We start from the raw sequence: 23,572 nt of genomic DNA, 5'->3' as shown, positions 1-23,572 counted from the left end.
AAATAAATATAAAGTTGAAAAAAAAAAGATCAACTAACGATTTGAAAAAAAAAAAATAATTTTGTTAAATTTGGGGAAGAAATGAGAATTGTTCATCACATTGTTCTTTAAGATTTAGTCTACGCATTGTTTGAAGTTATAGTTATGGGACGATTCTTTAGAGCATCTAAGTCTATTATCCTGTTTATATGAACGAATTGTGTTACTAGATTTTCAAATCTCTATAGATCTTGATCAAGGAACTCAATAAATCAAGTAATAGAGTGAAAAAAATAATAGAATGAAAAAAATATACGAAATGAAATTTAAGCGCGCTTGTTGAAAAAAAGTAAGGACCCGGTCTCGGTATATTTCGCAATTCAAATTGTTGCAAATTGAGTTGATTGAAAGCAGTCATTTTGTTGAATATCTTCCCACTGAACTAATTCTGATTCTTCAATGTAATCTGAGTCGTATTTCAATAGCCCAACCCTTCTTTTGAATTAGATATTTTCTTCTAGTTTGAGCAAATTATCGAAGTGTCTAATTTTGGTATTAAATCAATATCTTACCTTCACTTCAAAATACTAGACTATTGAATTATTAAAGAGTTAGTATACTCAGTACCATTGCCTTATTTATTCGAGAATAGTATCAATTGTTGAGCCTTTTTAACTCATGTTGATAACAACCTTCCCCACTTTTTCAAATTTTGTGTCCTAAATTAATAGTCTGTCTCAAATTGTTTTCTCTGACAAAACAGTTTTCCGACAATAAATTGATCATTTAAAATTTAAAGTTAAGGCTGTCCTAATCGAGACGGAGTAATTTATCAATTAAAATACCAAAAGTAGAAAACTTATAAGTTGAAATATTTCATTTTATAAAATCCAACTGGCCCATCGAATATATACAAAGACAAATATTTAATTCAAAATGGGTCTAAAGAAAATGTTTATGAAAAAAGATCCAACTGAACAAGAATTAAGAGAAGAATTAAATAGAGTTGGTATAACAACAAAATCAAATAATCAAAGACAAGAGAAATTTGGTGCTTTTAAAACTTATGCTCAAGAAAGAGCTCAAATGAAACCAGGTATGGCTCCAGTAAATCCTTATGCAAATGTTCAAAATAATGATCCTGCTCAAAATCCATATGCAAATAATAATATAAATAATAATGGAGGAGATAGTCAAAATGATCAATTTAAAAATGATTCTTATCAAAAAAGTTCTAGTCCTTATTCATCATCTAATAATTCCTCAAATCCATATAATAAAAGTAATAGTCTGTCATCAAGAACTTTAGCATCAGATCCATATTCAATGCCAACAAGAAGAGATCAACCACAACAAAGATCATCACAAAGACCACCAAGACAACAACCACCAAATTCACAATCACAAAATAATATACGGAGTAATCAACCTGTTTCAAGAATATCAACTAGACAAACTATGGGTGATACTGAATCATCATTAGATCTTAATGCTATATCATCACATCAAATGTTTAAAAGTAATAAACCAATAAGGAAACAAGAATTTAATGAAGATGAAGAAGATGATTCTAATTTAGATTTAAATGATCAATTCATATCAGAAGAAACAGATGAAAATTTAGATTTAAATTTAGAAATACCAGGAGAAGAAGAACAAGTTAATTCAGAAGATGAAGAAGTTGAAGCAATAAAACAAGATATTAGATTTATAAAACAAGAATCAGTACAATCTACCCGTAATACATTAAGAATGGCACAAGAAGCAGATGCTTCAGGAACAAATACTTTAGGAATGTTAGGATCACAATCTGAGCGTTTATTTAATGCAGAACAGAATTTATTATTAGCAGATACTCAAACTCAAATAGCTGATGAAAAAGTTAAAGAATTAAGAAGATTAAATAGATCAATTTTTATACCAGCTTATGGAAATCCATTTAATAAAAAATCAAGATTAAGACAACAAGAAGAAAATATAAAAAATAGAAAAATTCAAGAAAAATATTTGAGAGAAACTAATAGACAAGGAATGTATGAAAGTGAACAAAGATTAAAACAAGGTTTAATGAATAATGCAACAAATAATGATATCCACAAGAAATATTCAGATGAAAAAAATTTAAATCAAGCATCAAGATATCAATTTGAAAATGATTCAGAAGATGATGAAACTGAAAAAGAAATTGCATCAAATTTAAATGAAATTTCAAATTATACAAAAAAATTACATGGTATTGCAAATACAATGGGTAAAGAAGTTGATAGTCAAAATATAAGATTAAGAAAAATTGAAGAAGATGCTGATAAATTAGATATTAATGTTCATATGAATAGTACAAGATTAAGTAATATTAGATAATTAGTGGGTAAAGGGTTTACATATATATATTGATATAGAGTGTAATTTCATAATTTAAAAAGACTTTGAAGTAACGGATAAGTTTGTAGAAAACAAGTACTTTTCAACTATAGATGTTTTAGAAAGTGCAACATATTTCAGACCATTTTCTTTTAAACTATTCTGAATTAAATGGCTAAGAAGAATTGCAAAATGAAGGACTTATGATTTCCATAAATGAGTTGTTTCAAATAGTAGTCTGATAAAATCTCGAATAGAGTATTTTTTTCAATAATATGTCTACTAAATAATTAGTGTCAATGTCAATTGCAGTTTTCAACATGTGTCAAAAAACTTAAATTAAATTTTTTCCATTGCAAATCATTTTTAGTTATTAGCCTAGTTTTAAAATTAAGGCAAATTTTAAAAAGAAACTTTACAAAGAAGTGACACCACATGTAAGGAGTGATGAATACAAACTGAGACAATCGTTTTACTATACTCAGCCTTAAGGAGCCTTAGAACAATGCTAAAGTAAATTATTTCATAACCGGAATAGTATATTAAGAAATGAGCTCACTACTGGTATTTCTTTTTTTCATAATTGTCTCATTATTATAATGTCATAAATTTTACATCATAGAAATTTCATATCAGTCTACAAGATTACTCTATAGAGTAAAAATTAAGATAAGATGCATTTTCCTTTCAACCATCATCTCCTTAGCCTTAATCTCTCTATTATTCTTCATTTAAACTAACTTCTTTTTAGTTAATAATATTTTTTTTTCTTAACTCCTGCCGTACTACTATTTTAGTTTTAGGGGTATCCATTCATATTAACTTTATTATTAATTACTCTAATAAGTTAGATTTTTGTTGATAAGTTTTTTTTTTCATATAGGCAATCAAATTGATCTCATCAACTGTTTATCATGAAAAATGAAGTCACGTTGAGTGAAGAATGGTGTTAAATTTCTTTTAAATGTATCAACGAATTAATATACGAGGATGAAAGAATTTAAGCCTATTAAAAAAACGTTTTTTTTATTTGCCTCTCTTTAATAGACCAATAACGTGTGTGAAATCTGACACGTATTGAAATTTACATACTTTACATAGTAGAATCGATATTCATGGCTAATGTAGAATATTATTAGGTCGGAACAGTTGGTAGTTCTACTACAGAACATCTGTTTACTCATCCCCACCAATTAAAACGAAAGAAAGAAAAATTACAATAAGAAAAAGAAACGAACTCAATAATAAATAATTCTTATCGGATAATTCAGTATGTATCTTATGTAAGTATATTTACTTATATACAGGTTTCAACATGTGGAATCAAACAATTAAGAACAAAGACAATAAAAATAATATTTTTACATCTGATAAATTTTTCATTTATAATAAACAATAATCTTCATTTATTATCTTCAAAATCTTGGTTAAAAGAACCCTTTTTTCATTTCATTCATTCATTTTCACCTTCCATTTCAATCGTTCATTCGTTTCATTTGGGTTAACCTAGCATATTTCATCCACCAGTAGTTTTTTTTTTTCCAATTGTTTCAAAAACTTAAAATTTTGCAATCAAATTTAAGACATTGTATTAAAAGTTTATTAAAATTTTTTACAACCACGTTTATACAACCAAAACAACAATATTACATTAGATTTCACTTAGATAGATTCGATTAGCATAGATCATAAACCATAAACCATAAACCATAGAATATAGAATTTACAACAAAATTTCAAAATGTCTGCTGTAACTTCATCAATTTCATCATTCAACACTAACAACTCAGATTCAACAACAACAAAAATTAAAAAATCAGGAAATGTTGCAAGTTTTTCATCAACTCCAAATGGTTATCAAACTAATTTAATAGCAATTGATACTTATGGTAATACTTTTAAAGTTCCTGATTATTCAATAAAAGATATTTTATCAGCTATACCATCACATTGTTATGAAAGAAGATTATTTGAAAGTTTATATTATGTATTTAGAGATATTACATTAATGGTTAGTTTAGGATTTATTGCAAATAATTATATTCAATTTATACCAAATCAAGTTTTAAGATTTATTGCATGGTCATCATATATTTGGATTCAAGGTTTAATTGCAACTGGTATTTGGGTATTAGCTCATGAATGTGGTCATCAAGCTTTTTCAGATTATGGTTGGGTAAATGATTTAGTTGGTTGGATATTACATTCTTATTTATTAGTACCATATTTTTCATGGAAATTTAGTCATAGCAAACATCACAAGGCAACTGGTCATTTAACAAGAGATATGGTTTTCGTTCCTAAAACTAAGGAAGAATTTTTAAAAAATAGAGGAGTTGAAGATTTAGATGATTTATTAGGTGATTCACCAATTTATTCTTTATTAACTTTAATTTTTCAACAATCTTTTGGTTGGATTGCTTATTTATTTGCAAATGTAAGTGGTCAAAAATTTTCAAATTTAAATTGGTTTCAAAAATCTCATTTTAATCCAAAATCTATTATATTTGATAAAAAGGATTATTATTATATCTTGTTAAGTGATTTAGGTTTAGTTATACAATTTACAATTTTGTATGTTTGGTATAAAAATTTTGGTGGATTTAATATTTTGGTTAATTGGTTTTTACCTTATTTATTAGTAAATCATTGGTTAGTATTTATTACATATTTACAACATTCAGATCCTCAAATGCCACATTATGAATCTCATCAATGGACTTTTGCAAGAGGTGCAGCAGCAACAATTGATCGTGAATTTGGATTTGTTGGAAAATATTTATTTCATGATATTATTGAAACTCATGTTTTACATCATTATGTTTCAAGAATCCCATTTTATAATGCAAGAGAAGCAAGTGAATCAATAAAAAAAGTTATGGGTATTCATTATCAATATTCAAATGAAAATATGTGGATAAGTTTATGGAAATCTGCTAGATGGTGTCAATTTGTTGATGGTGATAATGGTGTTTTAATGTTTAGAAATATTAATGGTAATGGAGTAGATCCAAAAAAGAAGAAATAAGGAGTCTTATTTACCAATTATAATTGTTAAAAACACTTTGATAGACTATATTAACAACAGTATGAACTTTTTATACTTTTAATTTATGTACATAATATATATATATTTACAAACTTTTATTTCTAATTCAATCACTTATACTTCATTTTGATTAATAAACATCCAAATTTCTATTTATACTTCATTTAACCATTCTTCATTTAATTGATGAGCATCCAAGTTAATGTGTAATTCTACGCAGATAAGTATCCAAAATGACGTGAAACTCCTTAACTAATAAACATCCAAGTTGATGTTGAATTCTTATACTCAACATAATCATTACCAAAAAATTTAATAAGATATTCTTCTTCAAATTTGATTCTATCTTTAAAAAATTTCCATAATATTATAGATCCTACAACTAAAATTATAATATTTCCTAAAATTAATTGTAATCCAATAAACCAAACAAAGAATCCTAAATAACTTGGATGTCGAATATATCGATATATTCCATAATCAACTAATTTATGATTTTTATTTGTTTGTTTTTGTATATAATGATTAAAATTTTCTTTTGCAATAATCATAGAATATGATCTTATAAATTGTCCTATAATTAATAGTAGAACACCTCCAAATATTGTATGAATTTTAATTGGATTTATTAAAAATTCAATAATTGATGCAATATTTATAAAATGTAATTCTTTATCTTCTAAAATAAATGAATCATCATCAATTTCTGAATTATTATAAATATAAGTTAATATAAACTCTAATGAATGGAATAAGCATATAAATTGTAAATATAAAAATATTGATGTGTATGATGTATTATAAAACTCTAAAATTGTTGCAAGTGTGAAAACTATTCCTATTAGGAATGATTTAATACTTATTACTAGTAAATTATTTCTTGTTGGATCATATCTGGATAATGGATCCATTTGATGATAATGATAAAGAGCCGATATCTGGATGTTTTTTTTTCTAGTTATTAATATTTTTGCAACTGCTTCTTTCCCCAAGTGAATGAAATATTCAACAAATAAAGTAAATTTAATTGAAATTTATGTAGTTTGTTTTATATTAGGTTCATTATTCACTTTAGATATATGGTCTTTATTCAATACTAAGAAACATGGGTTATTAATCATTTATTTTATTTGTTTAAAAAGTTATTTTATAAATGAATTCATATGTTGTGTGTTATATCAACCAAGTTCAATTACTTCTAAATCTTTTTTAATTTATGGAGTAAAAGGAAATAATGAATTTTGGTTTATACAAGTTTTAACTATTTTAGAGTATTTTTGGGGGTTTAGAGTTAAAAGTAAAGTTATTTCAACAATTGGATTTATTTTTACAATTTTTGGGTTATTTATTAGACATTTGGCTATGAAAGAATGTGGTGATTCTTTTAGTCATTATATTGCTACTATACCTAAATCACAACATCAGTTAATAACTACTGGTATTTATAGTTGGTTTAGACATCCAAGTTATTTTGGATTTTGGTTATTTGCTTTGGGAATACAATTACTATTAAATAATTATATTAACCTAGTGTTAAACTTAATTATACTCCATTATTTCTTTAAAAAAAGAATTCAATATGAAGAATGGTATTTAATTAATAAATTTTATGGTAATAGATATAAATTATATCAAAATCAAGTTAAAATATATATTTTATAAACTTTTATTCATAAATTTTCTTTTTGTAAATGATAACCAATATTTACTTGGTACGGATGGATCATCTTTATAAATTCTATTTAATAATCTTTCAGCTAATTCTTGTCTAAATTGTGTTAAATATTGTCTTAATAAATCTGCTTCATTCTTGGTTTTTGGAGGTAAATATAATGAATTTAATGGAAAATTTATATCACCAGGTAATGCAAAATTATCAAGACTTAAATTATTTAAAACTTTGGTGGATTCTTTATGTGACATCCTAGAATTTATTTTACTTAAACAATCACTTATAAATAATATTCCATAAATTAATAATCTATCTGCATTTCCCTTTATTTCAAAATTTTTAAAAAATGAATTTGCTCTAAATAAATCAAGAGTTTCTTCAATTATATCATAATCTGTTGTTTCATATGCTGGTCCTCTATATTTTGTATTTAATGGTAATAATGATAAATTCCCTATTGTTCTTGAGTCTTGTGTTTCTTCTCCTATGAAGGTAGAATGATATGCAGGCATTGTTGATTATTATGTGTATTGGTTCAGTCAATTGATTGTAGTTTTGATAGCTATAGAATATTGAATTCTGATAGTTCGGTTTTAGGCTAAACTTGAAAATAAAACTGAGCTTGATTACACTACTAAACAAGTGGTAGCATCGATATATACTACTTCTGTTCAAATTGGTCTAAGTCAAAAGACTTCAAAATGTCCTCATTGAATTGGTACTAAGCGTACCTGATTATTTAATTAGTTCAAAACTATTAATATTTATTAATCAATTCATGTTTAATGTTGATTGAAAGTAATCTTGTTATATTTTCTTGCATTGTAATATTAATAAATATTTTATTTTTGGTCTTGCTGCAAAATATTTTTATGACAAACATAAACGGAACAATTGAATAAACAACTGCAACATGAAAGTGGGGAGCAACAACATTGAGTTTATGTAGTTAGGCTAATACAATTCAAGCCATTTCATGTTTAAAATTGTACAAGATTTTAATGACGTTATTTATAAATTTACGAAAGAGAAGAAAATTTGGACGTTACACAAAATTAAACTATGTTAGTAAAAATTAATTTAATAACCAAATTAGTTTAAAAAGTAAACAAATATTTATCAACACAATTTTAACATTAGATTAAATTAGTTACATATTCAATCAAACGGAAATATAATTTTAACATTACCACACAAAAAAAAGAAATTTTAAATTGAAATTTAGTAACAAAAGAAGAAGAAGTAAAAGAAGCAAATTATCAAATAAAGAAAGAAGAAAAATATTATAAACTGTTGAAACATACAGCAAGTAATTAAAATCAAATTTGAAATTGAAATTTATTTGGTCCACCATCATATACCTTTATTTCTTCAATTAATCATCACCCATTTTTCCATTTTCACTTTATCTTCATCAATTTTTATGTCCAATAAATCATCCTAATAATGTCAATCTCGTCGATTTCACCAAATAGACAGATGCATAACGAAAATCATGAATCTTCAAAAAGTATTGAAAAAAGATTTATAAGTAATCCTCAACAAATATCTGAACCTTTATTATCACCAAATAAAAGGCAATTTTTAAAACAAATGAGTCCTAACATCACCAAGAAATATAAAACTTTTTCAAATGAATTAATATCAAAACCTCCAAATTTAAAAGAATCAAAATTTCAAAGACCTCAATTACCAGCTTCTTTAAAACCTTCATTAGATAAAAGATCAAAAACTACTTTAGAATCACCAACTACTACTAGTAGTAGTACCACTAACAGCTCAAACAACAACAACAATTCATTACCATTTAATCTACGTCGATCTAATTCATTAATAAATAGATCAACAAATACTGAATCATCAATTCCTGATAGATTTATTCCTTCTCGACATAATTCAACTACTGGTAAATTAGATTCTTCCGTTCCTCAACCTGCTCCAAATGCTTCACCTGAAACTCATATAAAAGCTCAAACATCAATTATATATCAACATCATGTTGCTGAAGCTTGTGGATTAGAAATGAATTCAAGAATTTTATTATATCAACCTGCACCACCAGAAAGTAAAAAATCAATAAATTTAATATCATCACAATTTAAAAATCAAAATCAACAATCAAAATTAAAATTAAATAATGGTAAAAATTCACTACCTCCATCTATTGCATCAGCAAGAGCTAAAAAAATTCCTTCAGCTCCAGAAAGAGTATTAGATGCTCCTGGTATAGTTGATGATTTTTATTTAAATTTATTAGCTTGGTCACTGTATAATTTATTAGCTATTGGATTAGAAGATACTGTATATGTTTGGAATGCATCAACTGGATCAGTTGGTTTATTATGTGAATTACCAGAAAAAAAAATTGTTACATCATTAAAATGGTCACAAGATGGTTCATATGTTTCAATTGGAAAAGATGATGGATTAATTGAAATTTGGGATATTGAAAAAAATATTAAATTAAGAACTTTAAATTGTGATAATCATTTAACAAGAATTGCTTCACAAGCTTGGAATCAACATATTTTAACAAGTGGTAGTAGAATGGGGAATTTATATCATTCAGATGTTAGAATTTCTTCTCATTTTATAAATAAATTTGAGAATTGTCATTCTTCTGAAATTTGTGGAATTGAATATAATCAAAAACAATTTGTTACAGGAGGTAATGATAATGTTATAAATATATTTGATATTAGAAATAATTCTCAACCTTTATTTTCAAAAAATAATCATAAAGCTGCTGTAAAAGCATTATCTTGGTGTCCTTATCAATCTAATTTATTAGCTACAGGAGGAGGATCAACTGATAAAACTATAAATTTTTGGAATACAACAACAGGTTCAAGAGTAAATACTATAGAAACTGGTTCACAAATTTCTTCATTAAATTGGGGTTATGCTAATGGTACAGGAATGGAAATTGTTGCAACTCATGGATATCCAACAAATAATATATCATTATTTAGTTATCCAACTTTACAAAAAACTGGTGAAATTACAAATGCTCATGATACAAGAATTTTAAATGGTTGTTTAAGTCCTGATAATTTAACTTTAGCAACTGTTGCAGGTGATGAAAATTTAAAATTTTGGTCATTATTTGATTTAAAAAATTCAAAGAAAAGATATAATGATGAAGATGATATTGATGATTTGAATAATAAAGATTCAAATGAACCAAAAAGAGTTAAAAGATTAATAAATCTTAGATAAGAAATTATTGTAATGAATGAAGTAATGATAAAAATTCAAATTTTCTGTGCACTCTTTTTTCTCTGTTTACAATATTATGCCTAGAAGTCCGACTAATACATTATTATTAACAAACCTTAGTGATGAATTCCTAATAGATCCTCATCCATTAATTGATTTTATATCAGATTTACAATATTTGGTGGAACTTATAGTTTTATCAAAATTATCAAGAATAGTAATAATATGTGAAACATCAACAGTAGCAAAGATATTAAAAGAAAAAATAACTTCATGGAATAATTCAATAAAAGTATCATTTACAATAAGAGATAATAAATTTGATTTAAAAAAACAAGAGCTTGATAAAGCAACTGCTAATTTCAATAATGAAATAAATTATTTAGAATTACCTCATGATTTAGATCTGAAAAGATTTTTAATAAGTCCTCCAATGAGTCCACAATCAGAATGGAATGATTATAATAAAACAGAAGAAGGACCTAATGAAATTGCAATATATTCACCAGAAGAATTATCTAATTTATTATGGGAAAGATTGGGAGGATTTGAAAGTGAATTAGTTCGAAAATTTCAAAATGATGAAGAACCTAAAATTAATCAAGATGTTAAATTTATAAATTATAAAATTGAACCTGAATTATTATTTCAAGATGTTGATAATGGGGTACCTGCTATAATTTTAGATAAAATTGATGATTTACAAGACATTGATGAAAAATTACCAAAAACTTCAATGCCTCCTCCAATATAGAATCAATGTATTTAGTACTAGTGTATTCAGGACGATCAAGAATTATCTCGTGTGAAATTTGTCTCGGTCGGGGTATTCTTTTAGTTTTTCGCCCTATTTACTCAGTTTATCGTTGTAAATTCTCGTCCCCTTAAAATTTTACTCAACAAAATAATTAAATCCGATAACTTGGTAGCTTTCCTCACTCAAAATTTTATTTTGTGTTCTTATTTTTATCTCGTAAAATTTAATTTACCTTTTACAGAAAATGGGGTTATTATTCATATGAATTTAAATGAAACTTATCATCCACTTTTTAACTACAACTCGATAGTCTATATTGATTCAAAAGATGACTACTAAACCTCCCAAATATGCATTAATCACTGGTGCATCATCAGGTATTGGATATAATTTAGCCATAGAATTATCAAAAAAAGGTTATAAAGTTATAGGTTGTTCACCTCAACAATATTTATTTGGTCAAAAACCATTAGAAGAAGAATATGGAGTAATTTCATTACCATTAGATATAACAAATATTGAACAAATTAAATCAACTTTACAAAAAGTTGAAGAAATAACTAATGGAAAATTATCAATACTTTATAATAATGCAGGTATATCAATAGCAGGTCCTGCTATAGAAATTGATGAAGATCAATTAAATAAATTATTTCAAGTAAATGTTTTAGGACATATTAATATGACAAAATATTTTGCTCCATTAGTTATAAATGCAAGAGGTACAATAGTTTTTACATCATCAGTTGCAGCAAGAGTTCCATTATCCTGGGTTGCAGCTTATAATTCAACAAAAGCAGCAATAGATGCTTATGCTTTAACATTACATGGAGAATTAAAACCTTTTGGAGTAAGAGTTCATAGTATTATTACTGGAGGTGTTGATACTGCAATTTGTGATTCAAATAATTTAACAACTTTAAATGAATCTTTTTATAATGTACCAGGTGTATATGAATCAATTAGATCTTCATCAATGATGAGTAGAGAAACTAAAATTTCACCACAAGAATATGCAAAACAAGTTGTAAAAGATCTTAATAAATGGATTGATCCAGGATTTAATTTATATCATGGTAAAAGAAGTTATTTTTTACATTGGATTAGTAGATATTTACCTTTATGGATTGTAGAAATGGGTGTTCAAATTCATTTTAAACAATATAAAGTTTTGAGGTATATTGCAAAATTAGCAAATCAAAGAAAATTTGTTAAAAAAAATGAATAATTTAAATTAACTCGAGTTATGTAATTAAATGTATAGATGATATAGTAAATAAAAATAGGCTATTTAGAGAATTAAATTTTTTAAAATAAATCGATAGAAACAATTGATGGACAAACTTAGAATGATTATTGAGCTCGATATAACTTCTTAACAAGATTTCGTTAATGGTTGATTAAAATTGAAAAAATCTATCTGGAAACTATTTTATCTTTTGATTGATTAACAGATATAGATATGGCGAATAGTGCGTTGTAAAACTGAAAATGTCAACTTAAATTTTTAATACTACTAAATAAATTTATTGGTAAAACTACCAATGATCTTGAACTTATTGTTGTTTTCACTAAATTGTTTAAGGCTGACTCGAGAGATATAAGGTGTTGGAACTTGCAAAGCACCTGTGATTAAATAGCTGAGTATTCTATTAGAATACGTGATTTATCACAACACGTTCATACGTAAAATCTTACAATTTCTCCAATTCGTTACATTCCAACTACTATATCAAAGATCCAAACACTTAAATGATATGAACGAGTTATGCGGATACTCGAATACTAGGTGAAATATGTTGAAAAAGTATGTTGAAAAAGTTCACTTCAAATTTTAATTAAAAATCTAGTTTAAGGGGTTTTTCCCCCCTAAATTGAAACCAAGTGGTCATAGTTAGTACAACACAGAGTATAAATTATCAGCAGTGTAAAATTTTCAATGTATGTTGAATAAGAACTAAGAAAATTTATTTCCCTAAGAAAAGACCAAAAAAAATTCCTCACTACCTTTTATAAAATGGATCGTGTTTTTTAAAGATTTTATAAGGTTTGTCCCTACATTCAATATCCAACATGTCCATACCATGAAGCTCTTCAACTGAATAATCATGTTTTAAAATTATATTTAATTCTTTTGAGTTTTTGGAATTATGTTTACGAGAACTCAGTTTGTCTTTTTTTGTAATTGAGATTATATCACTTTTGAAAAAATATGATGGCCATTGACAAGATATAATTTGAAAATAATCAGGCGAATATATTTGTAAATTATCTGAATTAAATAATATCTCATCAAAATATAAATCCGTAAATCTTGGCCACCAAGATATTCTCAAACTTGGATTTATAAGATAAAGTTTAGCAATTCTTGTGGCATACCTATTATTAGCCTCATCTGTACATATGATCAATTTATGTAATTTTGAGACGTCAATTGACTTTAAATCTAAAGTTCCTGAAGATAGAATTAAATTTCTCAATTTTGGTAAATTGGCGTTAATTAATATTTCCTCAAACTTGAATTCTTCAAAAAGATAAGATTTTTTGTCATACATTCAGTTATAACAATTTAATGATAACGTATCAATCTCTTTTGTATAAAAAAATTTATCCAAAGTAAATAGCCATTTTCTAGGTGGATTCGGGTGTAGGTCATAGTATTCCCAACTATCATCTGCTATAAATATAAATTTAGCCCAAAACAATAAATCAAGTTTTTTTAATTTGCAGTTTATTTTATTCAATCTTTCAAGCAATAATGGATCCATTAAATCAATAAGTTGGTCAAATGTGAGATGTAACTCTTCAAGTTTTTTAAATAAATTGATTTTGTTGAATAAGTCAATGCTTTTAGATAATTCATGGTGTTCATATTCTTTTATGGAGTTGTCGGGTGGTTCAAATGAAAATTTCAAACTTTTTAAATTATTGTACAAAAAATCATATGACCTTGGGTTTTTTTCCTCCAAAAACAATACATGTCGATAAAAGTCAGGAAGTTCATCAGGAATTAGAAAAGTTTTACCTTTTATTCCGTCATCAGATTTGTCTTTATTTTTTCTATTAAGTTGATTATTTGATAAAGCAAAACTAACATAATCTAAATTTTTAAAATATTTAAATATTTTTCTCAAGAATAATGGTGTAACACCTTTTCTACTTTCAAATGACAACTTTGATGCATAAAATACAGGTTCAAGATTTTCAATACTAAGATGTTCAATATGTTGATATCTATTCATTTTATTCTTATTGATGTTAACATAAAAATTGCATGATGAAATCACAGTATATTTTTTGGTAAAGTCGTTCAAAATTTCTTTATGAGCTCTCCAGCCTAATTCGTAATCTGGCTTATTTGCTTCAGAAGGGGAAGCTTTCTTTAAATGACGTTTCAAATAAATATGAATATTTTTGTATAACTTTTTTTGACCAATTTCATAAAATCTTGAATGTAATGGCATTAAGGCTATTACCATGTGATGATTTATTTGTTGGAATATTAATTCCAATACTTCAATTGGAAAGTTTACTAGCTTTTCCATGTTTTCAAAACTATTGATTAATTGATTATTGAACCAGCAATGCATTCAATTTTGTACATTTCCAAAGTTTTTGTAAATTTTAGTTTAGCCCTGTGATTATACAACTAAACATATTTAGGAAGCTCTAACATGCTGAATTTCGGTTTGCTAAAACAGAGAGAACAAGAAAACCACATGAATTATCATCGAGTGAGGGTTAAAATTTGGATGTGACATAAACGTAAAAACTCGTTAACTCGGCAAACACCTATCACCCGTGCCAAATCTTGCATTGTATTTCATATCAACAGTTTTTCAGCAGAAAAACATATTAAAACACGTGAAAAACTTCTTGAAATAAAAAATTCCATTTTCCACAATTTTTTTAAAATTTTCGATCGTAAATTCTTTTTTTTGCGCTTCTGACATATTTTTTTTTTTTTTGTTCAATCAATCAACCACAACTTGAAATCAAACCTATTCAAAAATTTAAATGAGTCAAGAAGATCAATTTGACAATCTGGAAGAAATTAATTTGATTGATTTAAATTCTGAAAACCCATATGGGAATGTTGAATTAAGAGAAGGCAGTACGGACGAAGAGAATGCTCAATTAATTGCTCATCAAACGGTTCAACCAAATTCCTCTGAAATCTTAGATGAAAGAAATGAATCTAATGAAAGAAAAGTTGATGCATGGTTAGTTAGTGCTGGATGTTTTTTGCTTTTTTCGGGCGGCTTCCTTATTGGAAAAGGTTTAAATTAGATGTTGTTTTGAAGCATTGGTCGTTGTTCAATTTATTTTTAAAGTGTTGTGATTAATAAATGTTACACTATTTTGAATTTTACAGTTCTTTTTTTTTTTTCTTTCAGAACCAATTATTTATTAAATGAGTAGTCTTGTTTAATAATAAATGTTATACTGTTTTAAGCTGTACGGCTTCTTTCGAAATAGTATTTAGATTAGTAATGGATTAATTTGCTTCATACTGAATGTATGCTCAGTTTCAGAAGATAGTACAAATGCATTGGTAAGCCTGATACAGAAAGATGATGTTTTGCAAAATGAACAAAGATGATCTTAGTATGTAAAAATAAATTGAAGTCAAACTATCAATTTAATTGAGTAAGTTAAGGACATGGAGAGGATAAAGTTCTATACTCGGGCAAGAAACATTATCAGGAGAATGTATTTTCCCTACTAAGGTTATTACAATAAAAATAGATAAGGAATAGGCTTAGGCGGCTACACATACAGGAGTTAATTAATCTTACTTTTTCTTTTGAGTAAATTTAATTTTTATTACTTAATCACCTTGGAAATAATTTGATTTTCTTACAATCTGACTTGCTCTGTCTTATCAAGTCAAGATTATCATTAGTTTCTTGAGTATAAAAGATCAAAAACAAATCATGAGGTGCTGATAAAAGTATATTTGGGCTCCTTTTATATATTGAGCGCAATTTTTCGGAATGGCTCAACTTTACACAAAACTGCATTCATTTCATTTCTCAAAAAAAAAACCGGGAATCAAATTGATTAAATTTATCATGAATTGATTATGGCGTGAAAATTTTCACCCAATTTTTTGAACAAAAGAAAGTTAGCTAATGATAACTTGTTTACTCCTATTGATCGTTTTGATAAATCAATCAATCTCGTCATCAAATTCAAAACCATTTTTACATACATTATTTGATTTCAACTTAACTAAAGAAATAGGCAATGAAAATTTAATTTGTTTCACAAGGTTATATGGTGTGACTTTTTATGATGAGGATGGTAATAAAATTAAAGGAATATGGTTGCAAGGTGGCGAACCAGGTGACATAAAGCCTATTATTATTGGTAAGAAGAGTAACGTTGAAGTGGATTTCAATATTGTTAATATGGAAAATTTTATAATCGAGGGTGGTATCTCGTTTAACAATACTCACGATTTCTGTAAAGATTTAGAGAACCTTTATAATGATATGGAATTGAATGGGAGAGGTAATAAACAAGCATCGAAGAGTTTACTTGCTCCCGTTATGTTTCATTCGAAAGGTTATATTCCAAAAAGAGGTAGTTGTCTTAGGAAGAAAGATACACTGAGAGTTCCATACAAAAGTAAAATTTTGCAAAATCACAGGCTAGCTTTTAATTATTATATAAATTACATAAAAATATTCACATAGAAAATTTAAATCTAATGTTCCAAGTTTTGGTGTTATAAGATTGTTTTTTTGTTCGAAAGGAAGAATCAAATTGCACAAACATTCTTTAATTTGTTCAAAAATATACAATAGAAGCACTTAATTGTATCTTTTCACTGACAAAATGTCAAAACGCTACTGTATAAAATCAAACTTACCGTAATTTTCTTCGATTTTCATAATTCTCTAAAATTTCTTTGACTGGTCTATAAATTGATTCATCATACAAGAATCCTAGGACTCGAAGGTCCTGTAATGAATAATCTTCTTTCAACAATATCGTGAGTAACTTTGGATATCTAAATTGGATTAATCTACCGCGTTTAGATACGTATTCGATTTTCTTTTTAATGGATATTTTAGTATCTTTGAAAAAAAATGATGGCCATTGACACGAAATTATTTGAAAATAATCAGGTGTAAATAATTGTAGATCAAAAAGAGTAGTCAAAAACGTTGATTCTCTTTTCATCCAACGAGGCCACCATGATAAGTTTATGGTTGGATTTTTCAAATATAATTTAGCAATTTCAATAGCATCTTGATCGTTAGCTATATCAGTACATATAATTAATTTTTGTAAATTCGAAACATCAATTGAGTCTAAATCTAAGCGATGTGAGCTGAGAATTAAAGTTTTCAAATTTAGTAAATTTGCATTCATTAACATTTTCTGAAACGTGAAATTCTCCCAATGATACAAAAATGTATATCATGGAGTACTAAAACAATTTATCGATAAACAAATGATATCTTTAGTATTGAAATATCTATCCAAGGTGAATGACCATTTTTTTAGTTCCGGTTCCCTGAGTACAACTACATCGTCACCCTGATGCTCGATGTATTTAAACTTACCATGAAATGAAATATTGAGACTTTTTAATTTACAATTAATCCTATCCAACTTTTCAAGTAGTGAAGGATCCATTAAATTGATGAGGATATCAAATTCGAGGTGCAACTCCTCAAGATTTTCAAAAAGTTAATTTTATTATACATCTGTATAATTTCGAATAAGTCAGATTCACAATTTTGAATTTTTATTCTGAATACTGGTAGTGTAATATTATATTTCAAAGTTTCAAGATTGGTATATAAATAATCAAGTGACAATAAGTATTGATTCTTTAGAAGCGGTATGCTTTTAAAAATAACATCAAGTTCATTAGAAACCAAAAAAGTTACATCTCTCATTGTATGGTGTATCTCAACTTTGTTCCTTGTAGCAAGTTGATTATGTGGTCAATTAATACTTAAAAATCAATATTATTAAAATACTTCAATAGATTTTCCATAAATGTAGATACAGCTTCCTCATAACTTAGCTCTGGCCCTTTTACATATGATAAAAATGAATTAACCTCAATACTAAGATGTTCAATTTGTTTAAATTTGTTTATTTTTCTTTGACGAATACTTTTATCAAAATTGTAGGATGAGATAATAGTGTACTTTCTTGTGAAATTATTTTAATTTATCGACATGTGTTAAAATAATAAATCGGATTATTTAATTTTGAGTTTTATCGTCAAATTTATTGAGCAAACAGTAGCACTCCTTGAGAAAGTTTAGGAAATCTTAACAGTTTCAAATTTAGGAGATTTGTTTTCATATTAATGAGTCTAAAATATCATAGTGATTGACTTGTGAAGGTGGAACGTTGATGATTGGAAACTAGGGGTACTTTAAATTCTAATCACAAAATGGAAGACTAACTTGTTTGTTTTGTAGTTTGAATATTAATTATAAATTTTTTAAGTTACTATTCGTTGATTTATAAATAACTCTCGTTTTATGTATTGTAGTTAGGTAGTTAACTTTAGTGAGAAAAAATGAGATTTTTCTTATTGACACGTGATTTTATTTGAAAGTTGCAACAAAAGTCCTGTATATTAATGAGAGTGACTGAGACCGAAACTGAAGATGATACAGGTTGAGGTATTTAGGTGGAAGGAAATACAGCTTTATCTATGTGTTTTATCTACTAGGTGTGTAAGAGGTTGTTATAATAACTTTAGTTTGTGAAGCTACTATTTTTATTTTTTTGAAACTTTACATTATTTGTTAATATTTTGTCTTAGAGTTTGACGAAAAAAAATTAAGGAGTAAGTCTTATCTCTCGAAAATAGTTCTAATAAATGAGGTAGTCTTTAATAATGAAAAGTATACTAAAGATATAGTTTTTGAGAGAGAGTGAAAACTAGGTTGATAATGAGTTAGTTACTTGAGAATTATAATAATGTTAGGTGTTATAAGGAAAATTCTTTAAAAAGTAGTTGATGATAGTAATTCTCTTAGTTATTAATTCGAATAAATGGAAGAATACTTTGTAGTAAAAAATGTAGGATTTGATAATTTTGAGGAAGAATAGGATATTTGATTTATGAACTGTATGGCACTTTCTGATCTGAAATTAATATGTAAGTAACTGTTGAAAAAAGAAAGTTGTTGAAATCAATTTTCTCGATAGTTATTAGCTAACGAGTGAAATAAAATTGAATGTGAGTGTTGGTTGTGAGTGTCCTAAAGAGAATATACTCGATCTACCAAAGTTATGAACTTAAATATATTTTGAAAAATTTTGACTTAAGTGAGTTTAATTACTGAGGTACGTAATTGTCTTCGCGTATCTCAGAATTAAATGGTCTTTACGGAATTGAAATGTTGAAGTTAAATACCTTAGTATAAGTTGGACGTTGATATCGTTTGAACTTTTTGAAAGTGTTGTCTTTTGGCTCTTCATTCGTAGCTTTTAAGGTACTTAGGTAAAGTTTGTATTTTTTTATTTGAATTGACGTTTAAGGTGAGAAACAGGAAATAAAAGTTGATGATAGTAGTTATCTTAGTAATTGGTTGATATAAAAAGATACTTTCTAGTAAGAAAAGTAGGATTAAATGTCGAATGCCGAGTAAGAATGGGATACCTGATATGGAAGGCTAAGGGCTTGGAAATTTTCGATTGAGTAGCTATTTCTTGAAAAACTTCTGAGAACATGAAATTGATGAAAGTTATTCCTCTGATAGTTGTTAAAATAATTGAAAAAGTATCTCTTGATGTAGTATTGGTTACAGTTAGATATTTTGAAAGAGAATGAGGACTAGGTTAAAGATTAATTTACCTGAAAAGTATTTTATCTTATTGTGTAGTTGAGTAAGTAGAAGACTGTTAAAAAGATCAAAGTTTACCGAACTTACTCTCTTAATGATTACTACGTAATATAAAAAGTAGAACTGGATGTGAAAACTTTTGAGAATAATGGAATACTGGATTAAGAAGGTAGTAAATTCGAACGTACTTGATGGGATTGAGTTGGAGATAAGTGTAGATGTATCTTCTCCGAGACTACTTATTCTGTTGTTGTAACGTAAACCTTTTAGTAAAGGACCGACATTCTGTTGCGATGAGTAAGACTATTGACTATGATGGTTGACTTTAGTAGTTGATTGTGTTAGTTGACTTCAAGAACTTACTTTGTTTGATACTTTACCGTATTAATTAACTTTGATGGTTGCCTTTAATTAACTTTGTTAGTTAATCTTAATAGTTTAATTTTAGTTGATAAAGTACTTAGTTGGCTAGTTGATTTTGATAGTTTTCTTTGATAGGTGACCTTAATAGTTGACTTCTGTTGATAGTTGACCTGCTAATTGACTTTATTAGATTTAGTTGATAGTTTACTTTAGCTTACTTTTGTTGGACTTGGTAGTAGATTTAAATAGGTAAAGCTTTCGTTTGATGGTTGAGTTGGTTGATTGACTTTAATCTTTAACTTTAAGTGCTGAGTTTAAAGGCTTATTTTGATAGATGACCTAATTAATTGGTTTTGATAGTTGAATTTTGTCGGTTTTGATAGTTGACTTCCTAGTCGACTTTGTTTGAAAGATGACATCGGTAGTTGACTTTGTTGATCGACTTTGATAGTTGACTTTGATAGTATAATTTCTGAGTTTAATTTGTTAGTATACTTTGTCGGTATGATTTGTTAGATGACTTTGATAGTTTACTTTCTTAGTAGACTCGAATTTGATGGTTGAACTTGATATTTTACTTTGGTGGTTTACTTTGATAGTTCTTTGGTGGGTAACTTAGTTGACCTTGGTAGACTTTATTAGTTGAGTCTGATATTTGTCTTTAGTTGGCTTTTTCTTAGTCGTTTTTGATAATTTACTTTGATAGGTAACTTTAATAGTTGACTTTGTGAACTTACTTTAGTTGAGTTTCTTAGTTGACTTTGATGGTTGACTATGTTTGATAGTTGACAGTTTACGTCGATAGTTGGCCTTGATATTTTACCTTGATAGTTTGTTTTGATAAGTGACCTTGATGGTTGACTTTAGTAATTGACCTCGTCTGAAAGTTGAGTTAAGTTACCTTAGTAGTTGACTTTGGTAGTTGACTTTAGTCTTTGACCTTGATAGTTGACTATAGTTGGTTTTGATAGTAGACTTTGATACGTGACTTTGATAAGTGGCTTTTGTTGAATTTACTTTGTCGGCTGACTTTTTGTTAACTTTGATAGATGATCTTATTATATTTGATAGTTGACTCTGTCAGATTACTTTTTTAGTCGACTTTGATAGTTTATTTTATTAGTAACTTGATAGTTGACTTTGATAGTAGATCTTGTTGACTTTAAAAGTTTGACTAAGTTAACTTTTTTAGTTGACTTTGATAGTTTAGTCTGGTAATTGACTTTGATACTTTGGTAATTTACTTTTACAGTGGATCTTGATAGTCGATTTTGATAGTTGACTTAGATTATCTTTGTTAGTTGCTCTTAATAGTTTTGATAGTTTAATTTACCAGTTGACTTTATTAGTCGAGCTTACTTCGATAGTTTACTTTCTAAGTTGACCTTGATAGTTGTCTTGATTAGTTGAGTCTGATAATTTATTTTGATGGTTTACCTTGGTAGTTTATCTAATGGTAGACTTTAGTTGATTTAATTTTTTTGTTGGTTTTGATAGTTACGTTAACTTTGTTGGTTGACTTTGGTAGTAGCCCTTAGTTGACTCTAATTTATTTCGTCAGCTGAATTTGGTACCTTACTTTAATAGTTAATTGATGACTTGAGTTGTCTTTGATAGTTGACCTGTATATTAAGTTTAAATTTTATTTTTTCTGTTGAAAGCGAGGGTATTGTATATTAAATTTGAATTTATTAAATAAGTAGTTAAGGAAGTTTAAGTATAAGTAAGGGAAAGAGTAGAGTAGGTACTATAATTACTGAAGTAACTACTTATATTGATTAATATAGTTGATAATAGCTATCTGAATGACTTTGAGCTATGAAATAACAGTTATTAGTACTTTTCTATACTCTCTTTAAATTAATACTATTTGGTAATATAACTATATGAAAATAAAAAGTATACTAAGTAATTCTAATAAAATTAGGAAGATTAATAATAGAGTGTTAAAAATTATAGTTTTACTGATTAAAGGGAGAAGAGTATATAAGATAGAGTGTATTTATAGTCTGATAATGAGAGGTTGATATATAGATTTGGTTGTTTTGATAAAAAAATATAGTAATGTTGATATATTAGTATATACTAGTATATTACTATGTTTTAGTTATTTATACGATATATACGAGATTTTCGTAAATTATTTTTTTATCGAATTTGATGTGGAGTTGAAAATAGTATAACTAGTGTACCTTCTCTTAGAGGTTATGTATCTTTAAGATTTGTTATTGTAATCTTGCTACTAAGAAGAAAGGTTTTTTGTTGAGATTTGTAAGACTATTGACTTTGATTGATGACTTTAGTTAGTTGTTGACTTTGATGGTTTACTTTGATAGTTTACTTTATTAGTTGACTTTATTAGTCGGACTTGAGAGTTGACTTCTATAGTTTACTGTCTTAGTTTAATAGTGTACTTACTTACTTGATTTTGGTAGTTTACTGTTAATTTTGATAGTAGAGTTTGTTAATTGATAGTTAAAGTTGTTCGATAGTTGAGTTTGTTAATTGACTTAGATAGTTGGTTTTCTTAGTTGTCTTTACTAGTTGTCTTTGTTCGTTAGTTTTACTTTGTTGACTCTGTTATTGAGTTTACTTTTTTAGTTGAAGTTGATAGTTGTTCTTGGTAGTTGAGTTTGATACTTTACTCTGATTACTCTAATACTTGACCTTAATAGTTGAGTTTATTTGATAGTTGATTTTGATAGTTGAGTTCAGTTAACCTTGTTAGTGGACGGTAGTCTACTTTAATAGTGTACTTTTTTACCTGATTCCTATACTTACGTTAATTTTGTTAGTTGTCTCTAGTTTATTATGATGATTTTCTTTGTTTGATAGTTGACTTTAGTAGTTCTGTGTGTTAGTTGACTTTGATTGTGTTAGTTGATTTTGATTGTGTAATTTTAGATCTTTTACCGAGGAAAAATCGGTTCGGTTTTATTCGTGATTTTTTTAGTTCCGACTTTTTTGGTTCCGATTTTTTTTGGTTCCGAACTTTTCTCGGTTCCGTATCTTAGCGGAATTTTTTAATTTAAAAAGTCTTAGCGGTAAAATAGTTAGTTGGTAGCGCTAATTTTTAGTGTTTAGTCCTGGTTTTGGAATGTATTGAGGTATGGAACTTGTCTGTTTGATTATTGAGGTACGGTACTATGATGTGTAAGGTAATTTAAAGATAAGATTTGTATGTTTAACTATTCGTTTGTACCGGACTTTTGTTCCTTTAGCGTGCTGTACGGATGGGATTGGTACGGATGGGATTGGTACGGATGGGATTGGTACGGATGGGATTGGTACGGATGTGTGCGGTACGGATGTGTGCGGTACGGATGTGTGCGGTACGGATG

The 23,572-nt window shown here is 27.1% G+C and overlaps 10 protein-coding genes across 10 annotated transcripts; 6 read left to right on the top strand and 4 right to left on the bottom strand. All coding sequences in view use genetic code 12, as the record gives it.

Moving 5' to 3' along the window:
- Positions 1 to 915: 915 nt before the first annotated feature.
- SEC9 (Sec9p) lies at positions 916 to 2,340 on the top strand (the record flags this gene model as incomplete). Its single annotated transcript, XM_051757435.1, has 1 exon — positions 916 to 2,340. One exon carries the CDS (start codon positions 916 to 918, stop codon positions 2,338 to 2,340), a length of 1,425 nt encoding a protein of 474 aa, XP_051614161.1.
- A 1,741-nt stretch (positions 2,341 to 4,081) lies between these two features.
- FAD2 (Fad2p) lies at positions 4,082 to 5,368 on the top strand (the record flags this gene model as incomplete). Its single annotated transcript, XM_051757434.1, has 1 exon — positions 4,082 to 5,368. The coding sequence occupies one exon, from the start codon at positions 4,082 to 4,084 to the stop codon at positions 5,366 to 5,368; it is 1,287 nt and encodes a 428-aa protein (XP_051614160.1).
- Positions 5,369 to 5,637: 269 nt separating this feature from the next.
- On the bottom strand, positions 5,638 to 6,300 carry KGF55_002718 (protein-S-isoprenylcysteine carboxyl O-methyltransferase; the record flags this gene model as incomplete). The annotated part of the gene is made up of 1 exon (XM_051757433.1): positions 5,638 to 6,300. The coding sequence occupies one exon, from the start codon at positions 6,298 to 6,300 to the stop codon at positions 5,638 to 5,640; it is 663 nt and encodes a 220-aa protein (XP_051614159.1).
- A 745-nt stretch (positions 6,301 to 7,045) lies between these two features.
- ARC18 (Arc18p) lies at positions 7,046 to 7,573 on the bottom strand (the record flags this gene model as incomplete). Its single annotated transcript, XM_051757432.1, has 1 exon — positions 7,046 to 7,573. The coding sequence occupies one exon, from the start codon at positions 7,571 to 7,573 to the stop codon at positions 7,046 to 7,048; it is 528 nt and encodes a 175-aa protein (XP_051614158.1).
- A 934-nt stretch (positions 7,574 to 8,507) lies between these two features.
- On the top strand, positions 8,508 to 10,280 carry CDC20 (ubiquitin-protein transferase activating protein; the record flags this gene model as incomplete). Its single annotated transcript, XM_051757430.1, has 1 exon — positions 8,508 to 10,280. One exon carries the CDS (start codon positions 8,508 to 8,510, stop codon positions 10,278 to 10,280), a length of 1,773 nt encoding a protein of 590 aa, XP_051614157.1.
- A 76-nt stretch (positions 10,281 to 10,356) lies between these two features.
- RCN1 (Rcn1p) lies at positions 10,357 to 11,034 on the top strand (the record flags this gene model as incomplete). The annotated part of the gene is made up of 1 exon (XM_051757429.1): positions 10,357 to 11,034. The coding sequence occupies one exon, from the start codon at positions 10,357 to 10,359 to the stop codon at positions 11,032 to 11,034; it is 678 nt and encodes a 225-aa protein (XP_051614156.1).
- A 331-nt stretch (positions 11,035 to 11,365) lies between these two features.
- Positions 11,366 to 12,265, top strand: AYR2 (Ayr2p; the record flags this gene model as incomplete). Its single annotated transcript, XM_051757428.1, has 1 exon — positions 11,366 to 12,265. One exon carries the CDS (start codon positions 11,366 to 11,368, stop codon positions 12,263 to 12,265), a length of 900 nt encoding a protein of 299 aa, XP_051614155.1.
- A 775-nt stretch (positions 12,266 to 13,040) lies between these two features.
- KGF55_002713 (uncharacterized protein) lies at positions 13,041 to 14,582 on the bottom strand (the record flags this gene model as incomplete). Its single annotated transcript, XM_051757427.1, has 2 exons — positions 13,041 to 13,561; positions 13,706 to 14,582. 2 exons carry the CDS (start codon positions 14,580 to 14,582, stop codon positions 13,041 to 13,043), a joined length of 1,398 nt encoding a protein of 465 aa, XP_051614154.1.
- Positions 14,583 to 15,054: 472 nt separating this feature from the next.
- On the top strand, positions 15,055 to 16,739 carry KGF55_002712 (uncharacterized protein; the record flags this gene model as incomplete). Its single annotated transcript, XM_051757426.1, has 2 exons — positions 15,055 to 15,277; positions 16,285 to 16,739. The coding sequence occupies 2 exons, from the start codon at positions 15,055 to 15,057 to the stop codon at positions 16,737 to 16,739; spliced, it is 678 nt and encodes a 225-aa protein (XP_051614153.1).
- A 172-nt stretch (positions 16,740 to 16,911) lies between these two features.
- KGF55_002711 (uncharacterized protein) lies at positions 16,912 to 17,421 on the bottom strand (the record flags this gene model as incomplete). The annotated part of the gene is made up of 1 exon (XM_051757425.1): positions 16,912 to 17,421. The coding sequence occupies one exon, from the start codon at positions 17,419 to 17,421 to the stop codon at positions 16,912 to 16,914; it is 510 nt and encodes a 169-aa protein (XP_051614152.1).
- Positions 17,422 to 23,572: the final 6,151 nt, after the last annotated feature.

This window comes from Candida pseudojiufengensis (genome assembly GCF_024610245.1).
Source record: "Candida pseudojiufengensis strain CBS 10847 chromosome Unknown scaffold4, whole genome shotgun sequence".
Classification (NCBI taxonomy): Eukaryota; Fungi; Ascomycota; class Pichiomycetes; order Serinales; family Debaryomycetaceae; genus Lodderomyces; species Lodderomyces pseudojiufengensis.
Note: the sequence above shows the minus strand (reverse complement) of the source record. Positions and strands in the feature narration are given on the sequence as shown.